This window comes from Scheffersomyces coipomensis (genome assembly GCF_036884675.1).
Source record: "Scheffersomyces coipomensis strain NRRL Y-17651 chromosome Unknown DFJ63scaffold_1, whole genome shotgun sequence".
Lineage (NCBI taxonomy): Eukaryota > Fungi > Ascomycota > Pichiomycetes > Serinales > Debaryomycetaceae > Scheffersomyces > Scheffersomyces coipomensis.
This window is the reverse complement of record NW_027042892.1, coordinates 2,518,979-2,534,090: the sequence shown is the minus strand read 5'-3', so window position 1 is coordinate 2,534,090 and position 15,112 is coordinate 2,518,979. Positions and strand designations below refer to the sequence as shown.

Here is a 15,112-nt window from a genome sequence, read left to right as displayed (position 1 = left end):
ATAAAAACAATGGACTAATCTAAACATGCCTCTTTTTTTTTTAAGAATTCTTTGTAGGATTCAATCCTGAAATAAATAAATAAGTAATTAATTAACTCTTAGTAACTTATTTTAAAGAAACTAATTTAATATCAAAGGTTAATTCAGAGTTGGCTGGAATACCTGGAAGAGCTTGAGATCCATAACCCATCTTGGCTGGGATAACAACTCTTCTTTCTCCTCCAATGGCCATACCAGCAACACCTAAATCAAAACCTTTAATACATTCACCTTTACCTAAATTGAATGAAAATGGTTTACCATTGGTGTTTTTATCAAAGACTTTACCATTCTTTAATTTACCAATATATCTAATCCCAACTTTATTACCACCTTTGGCAGTAGTACCTTTACCGACTTTTCTATCTTCAGTAACAACACCACCTAAAAGAGTTTTGGTTGGATATTTCTTAGATTCATCTTTTTTGGATTCAGCTTTCTTAGATTCAGCTTCAACTGGTGCAGCTGATTCTTTCTTTTCAGCAGCGGCAGCAGCAGCCTTTTCAGCCTTTTGTCTTTGTTTTCTTTCCTTTTTGGTTTCTTTCTTTTCAGTTAATGATGAACCAGTTGGACCTTGTTCTAATTCTTTAGTGAATTGAACGGATTTTTCCTTTTTAGATTTCTTTGGTTCTGATTCTTCTTCATCATCATCTTCTTCTTCTTCATCTTCTTCAACTTCTTCAATGGATCTCTTTTTACCATTCTTAAGATCTTTACCAATTAATTCTTCAATCTTAGCCACGACATCTTCTTCATTTTCTAAATCTTCTAAATCATATTCTTCCCCATCGATTAATTCATCTTCATCTGGAGTTAAGTTATATTCATCATCTTCATCGTCATCTTCATAATAATCATCTTCATCTTCATCATCTTCATCAGCTGGATGTTCGACGTAATTACCACTTAAATGAATTGGGTATGAACCAGTAACGACAAAGTAAACTTCTTCATCTGGGTTAATGGTGATATCAATGGTTTGTTGGAATTGAACTTTTGGAGATAAAGTACAAACAATGAATTCAGAAACACCATCTTCCTCTTCATCATCTTCTTCATCTTCATCATCTTCTTCTTCTTCTTCTTCGTCTTCCTCAGCTTCTTCAGCTTCCTCATCTTTAAGTTCTTCAACTTTCTTGGCAAGTTCTTCATCATCTAATTCATCTAAATCATCTTCATCATCTTCATCTTCATCGTCTTCATCATCAAAGTCATCTTCATCATCATCAATGAAAGGATTGGTTTTCTTTAATAATCTTAAAGTTGATGGTTCAGCTTTATCATCAACAGCTTCAGGATCAACAGCAGCTAAAGTGATTCTAATAGTAACAGGATAGTCATCCTCAATAGCTGGGATTGGGTTGAATGGCTTAAGAGCCAAGTTATAAGTGGAAATAGGAATCAAACTAGCCATTGTGATAGTTATTTCTTGTGTAATTGCTAGAGAATTAAGAAAGAATTGGTCTATATGAAACTAACTCTATAATTTTTTTTTCATTGCAAGTCATCGCTCACGTTGGTTATTTTTTTGGTGTACTAAATTTATATGCAGCATATTTTTAGTATGTGTATAAGCTAAATTGCAGCCTTTGCAAGGTAGATGATATCATTTGGAGGAGGAACATTGCAATAGTAGATGGTACTGATTATTGATATGCTGTTATTCGGGAATATTGATCGAACCAGATGAACCTTTACAATGGAATGTCTCGGTATTATATGAAGAACTGCAACTGTAGGGTGATGAGTAACCAACTACTCCAGATTACACTTCGGAGTCAGTGATAGTGATATCACCTTCGAGGAAGACTATCAGTCTGTGTGTGTGTAAGCCTTTAATCGTAAATCCAACAGCAACTTTCTATAACAGCCTGATAAAGAAACAACAGGTGAAGTAAATGACTTATCTAACTTAATATCACATGGTTCAAATCAACCACCGTTTCACGTACTACACCATCTACAAGGTTAAAACAAAGTTATATTATCGTTTGAAATGTATTAAATATACAAAGAGAAAAAGATGATTACACCGCCATTAAATAATATTAACAAAATGGACTTTATTTCAAAGAAACATTAACAAAAATATCCTTTTATGAGCGATATATATATATATGGATTTGTATTTGAAGTTTGGAGGGGGGATGGGGGGATTTATTTAATTAAAAACTTTAAACTAAGTAGTTATTATTATCTTTTGATTAATTTAAAATTTTAATAAATGAGGACGATCACCGTTCTTTAATGAGAAAGAAGCAGCTAAATATTGTTTTAATAATGGAGTTTTCTTAATTTCAGATAATAAAGCAGCATCAACTAATTTTTGATCTTCAATTCTTTCAGCTTTAATTTCTTTCTTTGGTTGAGCTTCATTAAATAAATCAGCTTCAGATTTTTTAGATCTTGGAGTTTTTTCTCTAGCGAAATATTCAACATTGAATTTAGAGACATCAACACCTTCAACACCAACCTTGGTAGAGGTGGCGATAACGTATCTGGCGTTAACTCTTCTTAATGGGACACCATTGACTTTGAATGGACCAGAAACTAATAAAGTGTTATCTTCTAAGTTCTTTAAGTAAACAACTCTTTTACCTCTGAATCTACCAGCTAATAAAATTAAAACGGTACCTGGAACTAAAGAGGCACGTAATTTTTGTGGACGAGAAGTCTTTCTAGTTTGTTTTGGGACTGGAACGTCTTCGGTGTTGTACCACTTTGGAGCCTATAAAAAGTAAAAAAGTTAGTATAATGGGTTAAAGTAAAATTTTATATGAAATATTCTCATCACTAGGTTAAATACGGTGGATATGAGTAGTTGGTTGCGGATGGAATGATTTATGTGAATGATATGATAGTTAGTTTGTTAGTTAGTTAGTTATATGGTTGAATGATATTGAATTTGAATGGTGGTGGATATGAATCTCTTTTGACTGCATCGATAGTGGTTTATAAAATGGTTAAAAAATGTTTAAATCGAAAATGAAAAGTTGGAGGAAGAACATAGTTGAAATGAAATGATGTTAAATTATACCATTAAACTGTAGTAGTGTTGATATTCATTCATTACTTAAATGGTTATGATGATATTCTTATGATTGTAAAATTTTATTGATTGATTAATAGTTGAGTTTCAAACGATATGATAAATGGTTAACTCTGATTCTTGAAAGGATATAACCTAGGGGTATCATTCTAGTGATGGTAATACTTCATTCTTATAAGCTATAACATACAATTTGGCTCATTTTGATCTAGTTTATTGGTGATATGATTAACAAATTATGTAAAAGTATATAAAAATCACTTTATAAATTTTTTTCATTAATGGTATTTGGAACTCTCTCATTCTCTCACTCTGTCAGTCTTCATACTGTTTCTCTCAAAATTTGTTTCTTCTCCTGTATATAATCAGAGGTCTCATAGTTAATTTATGTGGGAGTAGTGCGCTGGTTAGATTTTTATTTGTCACGTGTCAGGCGAAAACAGTCACACGTCACATGGCTCAGATTTCGGTGGGTCTCGTCCTGTATGTAACCGTCAATTTATATACAGGATATGGTTCTGTAAATGGTAATTGCACCCAAAAAAACAGGGTCCTCAATCTCTGTCTCTCATAATTACATAATATATATATCCCTAATTTACATCTCTACCCATCAACCATTCTTACACAATTAATGTAAATTAAAAACAACTAAAAGACTTAATAATAAAACAAAATAAAATAAAAATTATACAATTAACATAAAAAAAAAGAAATCAGAAAGTAAACTAAGAGAGTTACTTCCCTTTTTTTGAATTAGTTTCGATAGGGTTTGATCTGTGTCTCGAAATAATAATAATAATAATAAACATAAACAAATGTAAAATAATAATAATTCTCTCCACTAAGTATAATACTTAATGTTCAAAGTTAAAGTAGCATTACCGATTTTAACATTAAGATTCTCACTCTTATTAAGAACTTCTTCTAATGGTAATGTGGCAGTACCTAATAATTGACTCTTACCAAAAGTATGATGTTCCTTTAATTGAAATTGAAGTTCTCCTTGAAGAGTAGATTTAAATGGTACACTTTCATTCCATTTTAATACATCACTTCCCTTTTCAACTTTAGTTGGTCTAGTTTTATATAATTCTCTTTCACGAGTTGATGTCTTTAAAATGGCTTTAGCTTCAATTGACGCTGATGTAGATAATCCAGAAGCAGATATAATACTAATTCTACCTGGAATAGCTTCTGGCCCATTGATACTAGCAACAAAACTCATAGCATCACTTGATCCACTGGCATTTCTACTATGATTGAATGATGGTCTTTGAGGAGCTGTTAAACCTTCAGCAGCTAAACCAGCGGCAGCAGGGGTTGGATGTCCTGATCTTAAACTTTGTAAATCATTAGCATATTGTGATTTAGGTGTACCTGGTTCAACCAATGTACCTTTACTACTCTTGGATGGTGTAGTGGGTGGTATACTTGTCACTGATGAATTATCATTAGTACTATCAAAACTACTATTAAAATCATCAGAATCATCTCCATTCAATTTCTTAGATGATGACTTTTTCAGTCTACCAAATCCTCGAAGAAATGATCCTCCTTTATTAACCCCATCAGTTGCAAATCCCATCCCCTTGGTAAGTCCATCAGTAGCTAATCCAGCTCCAGCTCCTAAGGCATTACCTGCCATATCAGCCGCACCTCCAACCATTTGTAATGGAACTCCAGCAACTGCTCCCAAATTAACTATTGAACCCTTGGCAACACCTAATTTTGGTCTAATATATTCGGGTTTGAAAGTAGCTTTTAAATTCACTGTACCTTGAGTATCAAGTTTAACTGGTACATTGGTAGTAGTTAATGGAACAAGGTTAGATAAATCAATAATACCTTTACCTAAACTACGAGAATCATGAGTTAAATCCCAATCAAATAATTCCACAATCAAAACTTGTCTTGATCTTGATAATATTGGGAAATTGGTAGATTCATTCCAAACTGGATCCAATGTTTTCTTTTGTTTATCAGTCCTGAATACTTCAATCGCATCAAGACTAATCACAGCAAATGGATCGGATTTACCATTGGAATCAACCGATTTAATACCATTAGCACCAACTACATCAAGTTTAACATATCCAACATCTAATACAGTATCAAATGGAGCTAATTTAACATCGGATGGAGTGAAATCAAGTTGAACTTTGATGGAATTAGTTTCATTGATTTTCAATGTGATTGGTTGAGCATATGATTTCTTTAAAATATCAAGAGTATCAAATGATCTTTCAGCAAGAATATCAGTTTGATAATTAACTTCGGATTTAGTGGCAATTCTAAAGATTAATTTAGAATGAGGTAAATCTCTGACAAATCCTTCCCCAGTTGATGATGAATCTAACACTTTACCATTGGATTTAGTAGACACAACGGAAGAATAAGCATGATCATCGAATAAGGCATGAGCGATAACATCAGCCTTATCGAATCTACCTCCTAATAAATGAACCGTAACGGCACCAGCCCTATATTTAATAGCTTCTTCTAATGACATTTCTTTCTTTTCGGGTTCTGGTAAGTTATCACCTTCAATGTCAACCCATTCATATTCATTTGGTTTTTCTTTAAAGAGTTTTTCATCAGCTTCTTTCTTCTTTTGTTCTTGAAGTTGTTTTTCTTTGAATTCGGCAATATAAGCAGCTTTATTAACCAATTCACTATGAGTATAAATTGGAATGGTTGGAATAAAAGAAACAGAATATGATAAAACACCAGTTGGTGTTTTGTTATAGATAACTGGTTGTTCAATGATTTCTTCTGAACCATCATAAGCTAAGAAATAACCCTTTTCGTCTCTCTTTAAGAAATCATTGATATTAATAGCTGCAGTACCTAATGATCTATCCTTACCTTCTGGTTCAGCATCCATAATTTGAAGTAAATAATGTTGATGTTCATTGGCAACTGGTAAGAAATAAGTCGAATTAAACACGGGATCAGTAGTTTCGAGGAACGTAGAAGTTCTGGCTCTTAATTTACCATTTAATAACACTCTAACATATGGATCAACTTTACCGACTGCTTCTAAATTCTTAAGAGACTTGGCGGAACGTAAATGTAATCTTAAACCACCAATAGATGATCTATGACGGGATTTCACAACGGAATCATCAGTCATACTTAAGGCTTTCCAACCAGCTGTGATTCTAACTTGTGGCTTAACCCCATTTTCTTTAAGTGGAGGAGTTGTAATCCATTCTTGACCTCTATTAGTTTCAAAGATTAAATCTTGTAAATTAGCATCTAATTTGCCGACAATATTATTATCAACTGAATCTTTAATTAATACTTGAATATGAGTTTCTGATTGTTGAGTGATTAAACTTTCAAATCCTTGATCCCATGAAGGTTCATTAGTTTGTCTTAATCTACGACAAGTTTTAACTAATTCATTATTAATATAAATTTCAGCATATGGATTTAATAACCCAAGGAATGATTCAGAAATATCTAAATCTCTAGCTTCATGTAAGTTCAATTTCAAAATACCAATTTCAGCATCAGCAACAGGTTCTTTAGAACCATCTTCTAATTCAATAGGAGGTAAAGTTGGGAAATATCTGACATCAAATTCAATCTTACCCACAGCTTTACCACCTTCAGTGATATTTCTAACTAAATCAGTTTGGATTTCTTCTTGTAATAAATCAGCTAAGGAGAATTCAGTATTACCAATCAATTGATCATCAGCTTTATCTTCAAGTAAATGGAATACATTGAAATTAATCTTATTAGCATTTAAAGCATTCACTAAAAGATATTTGGTTTCATTATAAACTGGATCATTGATTAATTTCTTAACTTTAGTTCTTTCTTCAATTTCATAATTATTAGCCACTTTAATTTGAACATATGGATTAATACTATTTGGTTTAGTAGTTGCACCTGTTTTTAATTTAGTTAATCTTTTAATAGTAACAGCCACTACCCCAATTGAATCATTTGATTGTTGAGCTAAGATTTCTTCTACATCGACATCAAAATGATTTGGAGCGTAAAACATTGGTTTTAAAGTACCATGAATAATACCATTAACAAAGGATGATAAACCTGGAATAAAAGTCATAATATCAATACCAAAGGTATCACCACCAACTGGTTTGAAACTATAAGCAATGGTTGGAGCTTCTAAGAATTGAGCTGAAACGATTTTAACATGAGGGAAATTTTGAGATAAAGTTAATTTAATCTTTAATCTACCCACACATGACATATCTTCCACTAAGAAAGGAATTGATTTGGAAATAAAAGCTTTACCAATAGTAACCCCCACGGCAACTTTTGGAAGAATTTGTTTTTGAATTTCATTTTTAGTCATATCACCAGTATCATTTGGAGCAAATGAAAATGACCAATCCATTTCAATAATATCATTAGCTCTTTTTGGATAAGATTTGATTGCATTAATTCTTGGAGCTTTTGAACCTAAAGTGAATTCATCTAAAGATACAGCTTCAATACCATAACCTGGAGCAGCACCTTCTAAAATGGCTTTAGCTTGAAACATAACTTGTTCAGATAAAGCAGGCATATAAATAACCCAAAATTTATCCAAGAATGAATTTAACCATTCCATAGTTTCAACTTCACTATCAATACGATTATTAGCATGGATTCTAGTTAAATCATCTCTTATATCTCTATTGAATCTTCTGAATTCCAATCTATACACGGAATTAGTGACTAATAACACAATTCCAAGTGATAAGAATCCACCACCAATTCTGGCCACAAACCAAGAAAAGAAACAAGTTCCGATTATTAACGAACAATTCCAATACCAATCACCATAGAAATGATCAGTGATATAAGTTTCAACATTCTTAATGTTTTTTAAAGAAGCTTCTTTATCTGAACTTGATTGAACATCCCAAGGACCCACATTTTCCCAAGAGAAAGTTGCATTATCTCTTATTTTAGACTTTTTGATAGGTGGAGGAGGAGGTAAATCCTTTGGAGATTCAGTTTTGATATCGGTATGAGGTTTTAAAGCTTGAGGTTTTTCACTTTCAATTGGTGGTTTTATGATGTTATTCAAATCTTTCTTCACCTCAGCGTTATGAGCTTGAGCATCCTCTATAGCATTTGGATCTAGAGTTGGAACTACTGCTGCCCCATTTCCATGCGGTTTAACTTCTGACATAGTTGACAATCACTAGAAGAAGATATAGTTAGTATAAGAAGATTGATGATAAATGGTGTGTGTCAATGGCAATGGCTGTCAATATGATTATTCAAAACCACCTGGGGGGAATGGAATAACTGAAATTTGGTGCGAGATGGTATATTTTAGACAGACAGACAGCCAAGGCTGGAAAAAGGGGGACCACCACGCGATTGAATACATACGATAAGCAATTGATCAGTTTAATGACAGTTAACTTGACAATTGGAGATTAAACCAACAGTTAAGTATACCAAAGATTATCGAAATCAAAGTAAAGTAAAATAAAATATAAATTCCAATTTGGAATGATAGTTTGAATTTGAACTGAATTGATTGTTCTTTTTGGGTTTGTTATTTTTAGTGTCAGCCCCGAGAGAAATTACAGTTTACATAAGGGTAACTTGTAAATCTGGCCTTAACCTGTAAAATGTTCCCCCTGATTAACTCATCAACCTGAAATTCGCTGCGTCGTTATGATTTAGGGGGCCCACAAAAATAATACATCTGATGGGTGAATTTACAGGTTAGGAGGATCGATTTTTATTCTATTATACGAAACATCAGTTGTTGTTGCAAGAGCAATTATTTGATAGTAGTAAGTAGTTACATCTATGTGTAAATGTTATCTATGTATCATTATTAAGTACTTTTACCTCTATATTATCTCCCCTATGCAATCATCAGTATCAGGTTAAGGGATAAATTTTATAGTTACCTTACATAATTTGATTTCAGTTGATGCGAAATTATGTCAAATATGCTTTTTGGTTAGTGATAACTACCATAAATTATCAAATTTACAATAATTATAGCAAACAACCAACGTAAACATTGGTATACCTGTATTATATAAACACTACTATGTATCCTGAAACCATAGAGTGAAATAAGTGACAAAATTGTAAAAGTATCCATTAATCAAAGGTTCAGAATCAGCATCAAAGATGTATGGCAAGAGCTCAAATAATACGCAACAAACCCACAACTATTTGCTACGAAGATATTGAACCAGTGTTAAACCATCTCAATTCTCTGTCTAATGATACCAATCCCATTTTTCAATCAATAATAGATGATTACTTTGCCAATACAGATTTTAAAAACAATCGATTCTTACTGATCTCACTTACGTTGTATCAATTATACACTCTAAGTCTATGTTTACAATGATACAAGGTAGAACAGGAAACTGTTTAAAGAATGGACTTAAAAGAGTTCAAATCCCGTATGCATTTCTTCATAATGCAGGTAATGATACTTATTACACTTTACTATTAGTGATGCGAGACAACTGCTTTCACTTGATGAGATGAAATCATTAGAAATTGATCAACTTATGAATAATCTTTCTTTTGAACCTAAAAAGCATAATGTTGGCGATTTAATAAAGGTAGCTAAATCTGAAGAAGCAGCAACTTTAATGTTTTCTACTTGTTAACTGTTTTTTTATAGTATTATAACAATATGATAAAGTTGTAGTTGTTTGCTCATCTAATTCAATTGATGCGAAATTATGTCAAACGTTTGTTTTTGGATTTAGTACACGCCAATTATTAAGTTTGCTATTAAAGAACTATAATCACTAATTACAAGACTTATCTAGTACTATATTAACTAGTTACTACTATGATTCATTTAATCTTCACTTATCGATTACTCCAAACCATTTGATAATCACACTTATAGAGATAATCGCATAATTCCATATAATCAGTTTATAAAATTTTTTTTTTCAATTGTATATTACACATAAAAAGAAAGTACAAGATAATATAATTTATATTATTATAACTTTATATATTTAGTTTTATTATTTTTTTAAAAATAAGTTTTATGTTTTAAAAATGCTATTCATAGATTGTTTTAATTGATTTGATTGAAAATAAGAGGAAGAAAGAGTACCTCTTATTACCTTTTTAAAATACTTAAACAGTTTCTAAAACAACATCTTTGAAACCTGAAGAAACTTTTTTACCTTTTTCTTCAGATGAACCTTCACCATGTAAAGCTAATAAAGCACCTAAATCGAATTTTGGTTGTTTTAATAATTTAACTTTTCTAATGTGAACATTTTGTAATGGGAAGATAGTTTGAGTTGATTTTTCAATTTCACGACCAATAACTTCTGGAATTAATTTTGAAGTTAATTGAGCTAAAGTAACATTTGAAACTTCTCTTTGCATAATTTCAATCATCTTTTTTCTAACTTCTCTTAATTTTGAAGATTGAGCATAAGTAGTTTTCTTAATTTGATTAGCTTGTCTTTTAGTAAAAGCAATAGCGAAAACTCTTAAAACGTAATCATCAGCAGTTTTAACAGTAACGTTAGCTTCAACTAATGATTGCCATTTTCTAACTAATGATCTAACTTTATCAGAAGTGAAATCTAAACCATGGAAATTGGTTAATAAATTTTTACCTTGAACTTCATCAACTCTTAATTTAATTTTTCTATAAGAGTGGTCTTCAGAACCTTGTAAATCAGCTAAACTGACTTCAACAACACGTCCTTTTAAACCATCGGCGGCATTCTTTAAACCAGTAGATTTGTTAATTAAAGTTTTACCAACAGCTCTATTTTCAAAAGTTGATGGGGCCTTGATATCAAACCATTCTTTTCTGGTGAATGGATCAATGACCTTCTTCTTTAAACCTTTTTTACCCTTGGATAATCTCTTATTCTTACCGACAGCCATGTTGGAAACGTTTAGGTATATAATATGATTGTTTGTAAAAAGCTATATGTTAAAAGAGTTCTTAAACAAATTTACCTAAAATTTTTTTTTTCTCCCTAGAGAATTTTTCGTTCTTGAACTTTGTCTGACTATGTTTAGAATTTGTGGGTAGTAACTCTGTCAGTGTGCGATGTATGGAATTTTTCACGGTTAATTAAAATTTTGTATGACAGAAAATTGAGTTAATTCGCACGACCATAATAAAATGAGATTAACTATGAGAAATGGGGTAATGTACTGTGGCATGGATGTTGGGTTGAATGGACTGTATATTGTCTGATCACATGAAATGGTGGAGAAGTGAGGGCTGGTACCCTAGCACCAATATTTTGTGTCACTTTTAGGATCAAAATGTAAACAAACCACAAATACCAAATCCATAATTAACGAGTTATAGTATCCATTTGATTTAGATCCCAAACTAACGTGTCAATCCATTGCATATCATATCATATCAGATCATATATATACAAACTTATTCCAGTCAAACCATGAATGAACCTCATCATAATCATCAACAGGATCAAAATAACCAGTAAGTAACCAACTAATTCATCGTCAGATCACGTCTGATCTTATACACGTATGATCAATTTACTAACTATAAACACTATCTAGAGTGGCATTGAAAATAGGCCTAATAGGTGACTCCCAAATCGGTAAAACATCCTTAATGGTCAAATATGTCGAAGGTTCATTCGATGAAGATTATATTCAAACTCTTGGAGTAAACTTTATGGATAAGAAAATACAAATCAGAAATACAACTATAACTTTCTCCATTTGGGATTTAGGAGGTCAAAAGGAATTCATCAATATGCTTCCATTAGTATCCAATGATGCCGTCGCTATACTATTTATGTTTGATTTAACTCGAAAATCAACTCTTAATTCAATTAAAGAATGGTATAGACAAGTTAGAGGATTCAATAAAACTGCCATTCCTTTCTTAGTAGGAACAAAATATGATCAATTCATTGATTTATCTTATCAAGATCAAGTTGAAATCACTCAACAAGCTAAGAAATTCGGTCAAGCCATGAAAGCTCCAGTAGTATTCTGTTCAACATCTCATTCTATTAACGTTCAAAAAATATTTAAAATCATATTATCAAAAGCTTTCGATTTACGATTGAATCTAGATGAAATCATCAATATTGGTGAACCAATCCTTATCTACAAACAGTAATCTGTTGTTAATTAATCCATCCCATCCTCTATATAGTCATGACATTCAATTCTATTCTCCACCGTTTTAAACCGACAAGCAAAACTAGACTTTTTGTTTCTTCGTCATTATTTCATATCATACATTTACAAGTAATTCTCTTCTCTTCTGCTTCTTATTCTCCTCTTTCTCCTCCATAAATATCGTATAATCTTTATACTAATTTAATCAACGTAAACTTTAATCATCTTTATAGTCCGATTCATCACTTATTTTGATCTCATTGTGTGTGCGTCCCAATTGGGAAATTTGACGTTTTTGAGTCGCGTTTTACGATTTGTGTGGAATATTAAACATCGAATATCTCCATCTTGACCTTAAATTGACTTGATTAACAGATCAACAGTTTATCAATTGATGAAACAATGGCTGCGAATCAGAAAGACTTTGAAGGATGGGAATTTATATTTGGTGACGGTGGAGATCAATCAAATTCTCGTCCTAGATCAAGAAGAGGGGTCACTGAGGAGTTATCAGTTAGAAGAATAAGTGATGGATTCGAATTAAAACGAGGGGATACAATATTAATCCATCAAGATCGAGATGAATCTACGGAAGTGGCTTTTATCAAAGAATTCAGATTATCTGCTTCTAAATTTTTAGAAATGATTGTTATATGGTTTATACGAAGTAAAGAAATTGATCATCGAAAATTATTGGAAACAAGACATGATACAAGTTATCATGAATATAGAAAAAATGAATTATTCATAACAGCTTATACAAGTGAAGCATATCTTAAAGAAGTTATCGACAAGGTTAATGTGTTATCATTAAAAGATTTTAAAAAGATAGTATTGGATGATTCAACTGCAGATCTGACATATTTATGTAGAAGAGGAAGTGATGGATATAATGATGTGTTTTCACCAGTATTTGATTATAATAGGTTAACATCAAAATTAAATTATGATCCAATTGAGTTTATGAATCATTTAAAATCAATTTGTCTTCCTGAAGCTAGGAGTCATTCTTCTAAAATAAAAAAAGATGAACCAAAAAAGCCTTTATTGAAGATCACTCCTAAGAAAACTGAAAAGGAGAAACCAAAACTGAAATCTAAACCTGATACAACCGCAACCACGTCCAAAGAATCTGAAGTTGGAGGGACAATGAAACAAAAGGAAAGAGGTAAAGAAAAAGAAGCAGAAAAGAATAAAGATAAAGATAGTGAAATAGAGGAGGAAAAAGATGACGATAAAGCTCCAGAAGAAGCAGAAAAAGAGGAAGAAGAAGAAGAGGTTGATGATGATGACGACGAAGATGCTGATATCGATGAAGAAGTGAACGAAGACGATGAAGACGACGAAGAAGAAGAGGAAGAGGAAGAGGAAGAAGAAGCTGACTTCACTCCAAATACAAGATCAAAATTAAGATCAAAGACTAGAACCAAAAGGAAAAGTCCAAGTCCTAAAAAATCGCCCGCTAAAAAAGTCAAACTTCCAAGTGAAATGCTCGAGAGTTTGTTATCACCAAGAAAAGTTAAATCTGGTGGATCTAAACCAGCACCTCTGTCTCTTTCTCCTAAGAAAGGTGGGTCTGGAAAAGTACTTGGAGTTGATTCTACTTCACAAGCCTTTAGGGATATAAAGAGTAAATTACATGCTTCTCATAGAATTGCATCTTTACCAGGAAGAGAAGATGAATATGCTTCACTTTATTTAAATCTTGAATCTGCTATCCAAGAAGAAACTGGATGTTGTATTTATGTAAGTGGTACACCTGGGGTTGGGAAAACTGCTACTGTAAGAGAGGTCATTGCTCAATTAGAAGATTCTACTAAGGCTGGTGATGTAAAAGAATTTGATTATCTTGAAATCAATGGGTTAAAATTATTATCCCCTAATGTCGCCTATGAAGTTCTTTGGCAAAAAATAAGTGGATTAAAAGTAAGTGCATCAAATGCATCTATACTTTTAGAAAAATATTTCAGTGAAAAGGGTGATAGAAAACCATTAGTTATCTTAATGGATGAACTTGATCAAATCGTCACTAAAAAACAAAATGTGATGTATAATTTTTTCAATTGGCCTACTTATGCAAATTCAAAATTAATCGTCATTGCCATTGCTAATACCATGGATTTACCAGAACGTATTCTTTCTAATAAAATATCTTCAAGATTAGGGTTAAGAAGAATTCAATTCATAGGTTATACTTACGAACAATTAGGACATATTATAAAACATAGATTAAGTGAAAGTCAAAAAGTTAATAGAATGAAAGTGGTAGTGAAAGAAGATGCTATTTCATTTGCATCTAGAAAAATTGCTAGTGTTAGTGGTGATGCCAGAAGAGCATTAACTATATGTCGTCGTGGGGTTGAGATCGCAGAGTATGATTTCTTACGAAAGGAAGATAAATCAGATTCAGTTTGTCAAGTTCAAATATCACATATATCAAGAGCAATTAACGAAACGGTTAACTCACCAATAGCAGCGTTCTTAAGTTCATTATCATTTGGTGCGAAGTTGCTTCTTGGAGCCGTTCTTCTTAGAATGAAAAGATCAGGTCTTGCTGAAAATTCTCTTGGTGATATCATTGATGAAATGAATATCTCTATAAAATATTTCATCACGAAAGACAGTAATCATAAAGACTTGGAAAATTTCAATACAAGTTTAGCTGATTTACTTTACGGTAGTGGTCTTGTATATGAAACTGAAGCAGGAATTTCAAATATTAGGATTTATCATTTCAAACAAATTCTAAATGAATTGGTTGAAAATGGTATATTAACCCAACAAAATATATTGAGTGAAAGATATAGACTGATCCATCTTAATGTATCTGAAGAAGAAGTCACTTCAGTATTGAAAAGAGATAAAGAGATGGTGGGATTTTTCTAAAAACCTTAAAATTTCGACAATGGTAGC

General features: G+C 31.9%; 6 protein-coding genes across 6 annotated transcripts; 2 read left to right on the top strand and 4 right to left on the bottom strand. All coding sequences in view use genetic code 12, as the record gives it.

The window, feature by feature from the left end:
• Positions 1-106: 106 nt before the first annotated feature.
• On the bottom strand, positions 107-1,453 carry DFJ63DRAFT_311087 (peptidylprolyl isomerase; the record flags this gene model as incomplete). Its single annotated transcript, XM_064905702.1, has 1 exon — positions 107-1,453. One exon carries the CDS (start codon positions 1,451-1,453, stop codon positions 107-109), a length of 1,347 nt encoding a protein of 448 aa, XP_064765286.1.
• A 564-nt stretch (positions 1,454-2,017) lies between these two features.
• RPL6 (60S ribosomal protein eL6) lies at positions 2,018-3,343 on the bottom strand. The gene is made up of 2 exons (XM_064906780.1): positions 3,279-3,343; positions 2,018-2,767 (listed from the first exon to the last, which is right to left on the bottom strand). The coding sequence occupies exons 1-2, from the start codon at positions 3,288-3,290 to the stop codon at positions 2,249-2,251; spliced, it is 531 nt and encodes a 176-aa protein (XP_064765285.1). The 5' UTR covers positions 3,291-3,343; the 3' UTR covers positions 2,018-2,248.
• Positions 3,344-3,945: 602 nt separating this feature from the next.
• Positions 3,946-8,571, bottom strand: DFJ63DRAFT_339800 (uncharacterized protein; the record flags this gene model as incomplete). The annotated part of the gene is made up of 2 exons (XM_064908717.1): positions 8,456-8,571; positions 3,946-8,261 (listed from the first exon to the last, which is right to left on the bottom strand). A coding segment is annotated over exon 2 (4,302 nt), but the record flags the coding sequence as incomplete, so codon positions are not given.
• A 1,627-nt stretch (positions 8,572-10,198) lies between these two features.
• Positions 10,199-10,969, bottom strand: RPS1 (40S ribosomal protein eS1; the record flags this gene model as incomplete). The annotated part of the gene is made up of 1 exon (XM_064905701.1): positions 10,199-10,969. The coding sequence occupies one exon, from the start codon at positions 10,967-10,969 to the stop codon at positions 10,199-10,201; it is 771 nt and encodes a 256-aa protein (XP_064765283.1).
• A 530-nt stretch (positions 10,970-11,499) lies between these two features.
• On the top strand, positions 11,500-12,197 carry TEM1 (Ras family GTPase; the record flags this gene model as incomplete). The annotated part of the gene is made up of 2 exons (XM_064907377.1): positions 11,500-11,543; positions 11,627-12,197. 2 exons carry the CDS (start codon positions 11,500-11,502, stop codon positions 12,195-12,197), a joined length of 615 nt encoding a protein of 204 aa, XP_064765282.1.
• A 404-nt stretch (positions 12,198-12,601) lies between these two features.
• ORC1 (origin recognition complex subunit 1) lies at positions 12,602-15,085 on the top strand (the record flags this gene model as incomplete). The annotated part of the gene is made up of 2 exons (XM_064904650.1): positions 12,602-13,202; positions 13,368-15,085. The coding sequence occupies 2 exons, from the start codon at positions 12,602-12,604 to the stop codon at positions 15,083-15,085; spliced, it is 2,319 nt and encodes a 772-aa protein (XP_064765281.1).
• Between the last annotated feature and the right edge of the window lie 27 nt (positions 15,086-15,112).